At 31.6% G+C, this 4,525-nt stretch overlaps 1 protein-coding gene across 1 annotated transcript; it reads left to right on the forward strand.

The window, feature by feature from the left end:
• The first annotated feature begins 840 nt into the window (after positions 1-840).
• On the forward strand, positions 841-3,456 carry LOC109582732 (uncharacterized). Its single transcript, XM_019997636.1, has 9 exons — positions 841-1,036; positions 1,395-1,662; positions 1,710-1,916; positions 1,964-2,216; positions 2,268-2,323; positions 2,380-2,484; positions 2,531-2,683; positions 2,736-2,929; positions 2,980-3,456. The coding sequence occupies exons 1-9, from the start codon at positions 908-910 to the stop codon at positions 3,454-3,456; spliced, it is 1,842 nt and encodes a 613-aa protein (XP_019853195.1). The 5' UTR covers positions 841-907.
• Positions 3,457-4,525: the final 1,069 nt, after the last annotated feature.

The raw sequence follows: 4,525 nt of genomic DNA on the forward strand, positions 1-4,525 counted from the left end.
GAATGAAAATTGTCCACTACCACCTGGATTATATCATATCAATACCAGTACTATACTACCAAACATCTTTTGGCCAGTGAGTAACAGATACAGTGTATCATTATTACTATTCTATTTCATAGGGTCAGTATTATGGTAAAGCAACTGCTTACAATGAGAAAGGGGAGCAAATGATGTGTGAAATGGAAGATTTCTTATTGATTGAATAAAGATTAAATGTGTGAAATGGAAGATTTCTTATTGATTGAATAAAGATTAAGGTACACTATAATAATAATTATTATTCATAGATAGTCTAGTACTTGTATATTACATGCACAAAATTAAAGCAAAATATTTTTCTCTAATTTACCAATGATATACCTTCACACTGTCAGACTAAATATTATACTTGACTTACTGATACCATTTTGCATGCTGGAACAAATGATAGAAGCCAAAGTCCACGTAGCCTATGCATGGTCTTTGGCGCAATTTCTAGCAACTTTAAAAAAAATTTTAATCCAATTTTGGTCAAAATCAGTTTCAAGTTTCTACACAACATAAGTACACCTAGATCTATATGTATGAGAAAAATTATAAAAAGGGAGAATTCTCTTTCTAGTCATTTTTGGCATAAATTGGCCAAAGTCCCTCCAAAAAATCAGATCAAACATTGACACAGTTTAAGAAATAAAAAATTGAGATTTCCTACCCAGTCAATTTTGATGAAATAAATTTTAAAGTTCTTATTTAAAATACAAATTTCATCAGCAGTTCAAAATTAATACATCACATAAGGACATGTATAAAATACTAGAGATGTATTATTATGATTGTCACTGTGTCTGATAAAAATAATGATTAATTTTAGATTGGGAGGAGTTATAAATAGGCTGACAAGCTATGAATACCATTAGTTACCAAGATGAGCAGTACAGGAAAGAAGGAGCTGGTCATTGCAAAGAAGATTGAGAGTGTTTTTTTCATTGTTCTTCTTGCTGTGGTGCTGGGCTTATTCACAGTTCCAATAATAGTCTACTATAGATCTACTTCAGTAAGTGTTTTACTTAATGATGCTAGTGAACTAGTATAATACTAATGAACTGTGATATCTTAGTTAACAAACAAGCACTATGGTCATTGCATCTTGTTTGAAATTTAAATCAATTCGTCTTCACAATAATTATTATATTTTAACCTTTGAGCCATCCAAAAATACAATGCAAAATGTGTATAAGGTAAGACATAAGATCTTAGAGTAATGTCACCAAGACCTAATGCATTTGACTCAGTATTCAACTGACATCATAAGTTTACTGTGATTTAAGTATGTGTATAGATCTACATCAAGTTAACATGCAAATTATGTACAGCAGTTATTAAAAGCTTTAGTCTACCAACTTTCAATTTAGAATGCACATAATTCAGGCATCAATAACAATGGGAATCTTAGCGAAGGAGCAATCAACAACACTAATGTAAGCCAGAACTGCACTGAACTATCATGGAGTCAGGATAATGATGCCTCAAAATGTCATGAGTATACTGGAGCTGTTTGTAGAAACTTCTTACATCAATGGTTTCAATGTACCATTGGAGAAGGTGAATTGAATATTGGAGTAAGTCAACAAGAACAAAATCAACATGAACAAACAATTGCATCACTCAGTCCTTATTTAGGTGAATACTATAATGCCATTAAACAATTTTTTAATTCTTGCTTTTAGAATTCTACAAGCAATGTCAACAACAATCATCAGCTTTCATATGTCAATATTTCTTTCCACTTGCTGATTGCTCAACTGGAAAATCTTACAAGGCTACCAAGGAAGACTGCCTCCTCATAAGTACAGGTGTTTGTTCAGACCTGTGGACACTAGCAAACAACTTTGGGTATGGCTCACTCTTACCTGATTGTTCTACACTACCAAATGGTATGATAATAATCTTATCCATTTCTAATAACTTATACTTTATATAGCTGCCAACAGCACATCTTCCGTTACAATTCCAGGTGAAGGCATAAATGATACCAATGGTACTGATGGTATAGTGTGCAGAGAAGATTTTGTTAAAATAGATTTAATCTGTGAGCCAAGATGTGACAGTTTTGAACAAACTAGGTCTCATTTAGACGCACTGATAATGATCTATTCAGAAGTAGTTGCAACTAGCATGGGCTTAATTTTTTGTGTTATTGCAATTATAGTTGCTGTTAAGGAATATAAAACATCGTTAGTGACTGTCATTCTATCATAGATCTATCTAACATTGTATCATTTCAGGCTGGCATATCCTTCTGTATTGGTGTTCTTTCAAGTCATAGACATGATTGTATTTGGTAAAGAGCAAAAATAATATTTCATCTGATGTTCACCTACATGCACATATCTCTAGTCATATTACTAATCATAACTGCTATTGATCGGAATGGATTATACTGCAGTTCAGTTAGTCTATTGGAGACACTTGAAAACCCAACACCTTTCTGTAAATTTTCAGGTAAAATCAATCACTTGTCCATAACTTTTATTTTCAAGGTATATAGGAGTTGTATTTCATTATACTTTTGTAAATATAGCACTGTGGTGGTTCTTTCATGTTGCTATATTCTTTCACAAAGTATTGTTTCCCTTCCAAGCAAATAGATTTGAAAAGCTAGGACGTAACAAGTACATATTTGCAACTGTAACTATTTTATGTGAGTATTATTGTATTTATTAATTTTGAAATAATCTTTTTCCTATATAAAGCTATACTACTTCCATTGCCAGCTGTTATCATTTGCCTTTCTGTTGACAAATTCAAATATAATATTTATCGTTTCCCAACACTCCTTTGCATCAGCAATGGTGACATGTGGTTCTATTCTTCAACACTTCCAATGGATGTACTATTTGCTGCTGGAGTTATAATGCTGATTATAGTTTTTTGGGCTATGAGAAATGTATGTACACTAAAATATTGATTCTATAAATGTTTAAATTTCATTAATAGAAAACAAATTTCTTAAAAAAGAAAAATCATACTGAGCTTAGCACTGCTGAGAAGAAAATCCTATTGGTTTTTACAACTTATATTATTTTTGGTGTTTTTATTTTAGGGCATTTAAGTGACGTAACAGCAAAATCGGGCAAGTTTGAAGCAGCTTTAAGAGAATACTTTGAATGTGAAGCATTTGGTCACATCCCTGGAAAATGTGACAGAGGAACATTTGATAAAATCTACAATCCATACATGAGTGTCACTGCATACATGCTAATGAGTTTGATACCATTGAGCGTTTTGAACTTCATACTGAAGTGGAGGTCGGTTAAAAACACTGGAAATAAAGCCGTAAAATTGACAAAGATGTATTCAAGTTTTTTGTATCGTGGAAAAAGTTCTTTCACAACTTCTTCTATAAGTGTTGCAGATGAGTTATCGTCAAAATCAGATAAGAGTACAGAAATAAGTCAAGACACTGCTATATAATTTGAAAGTGCTCTTCGCAATTTATCATCAAAATCATAACATAAAGACATGAAAATAAGTGTATAATTTGACTTTTAATTACAAGTGATGTTTACTTACTGTTCTTTATTACTTTGATTGTCCGTCTGTGATCATAAATTTTTAATCAAATTAAAAAAAATTTTTTTATAGCTAGTGCAAACCTTCATTTACCAACTAAAAATGGTTAAAGAGCAGCACTAGGGAGAAGAAGCTTGCAAAGTCATATGGGGCTTGATTTAAAACTAATGATTTATCCAAACTCTTGAGTTCACTGTTATCATGGTAAACATCAATGTTATAAAGAGCTTTTATTAACTATGGTAAACATAATAAACATTAGTAAACAATAGTAAACATCACTGATAAGCATTGACAATGAGTGTCAAAAAATAATAAACACATGCAAATACTGATATACATTGATATACAATGGTGAACATAAGTAAAAGTAAAAATGGTAATCAACATAGGTAAAAGTGGTAAACATTGATAGACAGTAGTAAACATGGGCCAACAGTGATATACAGTGTTAAACACTCAGTGGTAAACACAGGTAAACAATGATATACAGTGATAGATCTATATAGTGTAAAACATAGGTATACAGTGATATACAACATGGGGAAACAGGAATGCATGCCTAATTCCTTATGCATTTTCTCTCTATATAATATTGCTACATTCACACTATGCACATATACTCCACACAATGTACATGTAGTTCCAGGCTACTATACTATTAAGGTAAGCAATCCATGTAATTGTATTTCTGCTAATATAAGCTGACCCATGCATTTGTTGGGATACAGCTAAAAGGTACTTCAATTATTCCCATAGCCACAAAAACCCAATTAGATCTATCACATGACCTTAAATATTAAAATTTACATTACAATAGCAATTAAACTAAAGTAAATACTTATACTAAATCTAGCACTATTAATGGTCATTTTGCAACTTATAGGGAAGTGTCAGCTATAGAAAGATGCTTTGCTGGAATAAAAACAAGCAATATATCATTGATAGAATCTTTACTTTATGAAGTCTC

The sequence above is a fragment of the Amphimedon queenslandica genome, unplaced genomic scaffold, assembly GCF_000090795.2.
Source record: "Amphimedon queenslandica unplaced genomic scaffold, v1.1 AMPQUscaffold_13360, whole genome shotgun sequence".
Lineage (NCBI taxonomy): Eukaryota > Metazoa > Porifera > Demospongiae > Haplosclerida > Niphatidae > Amphimedon > Amphimedon queenslandica.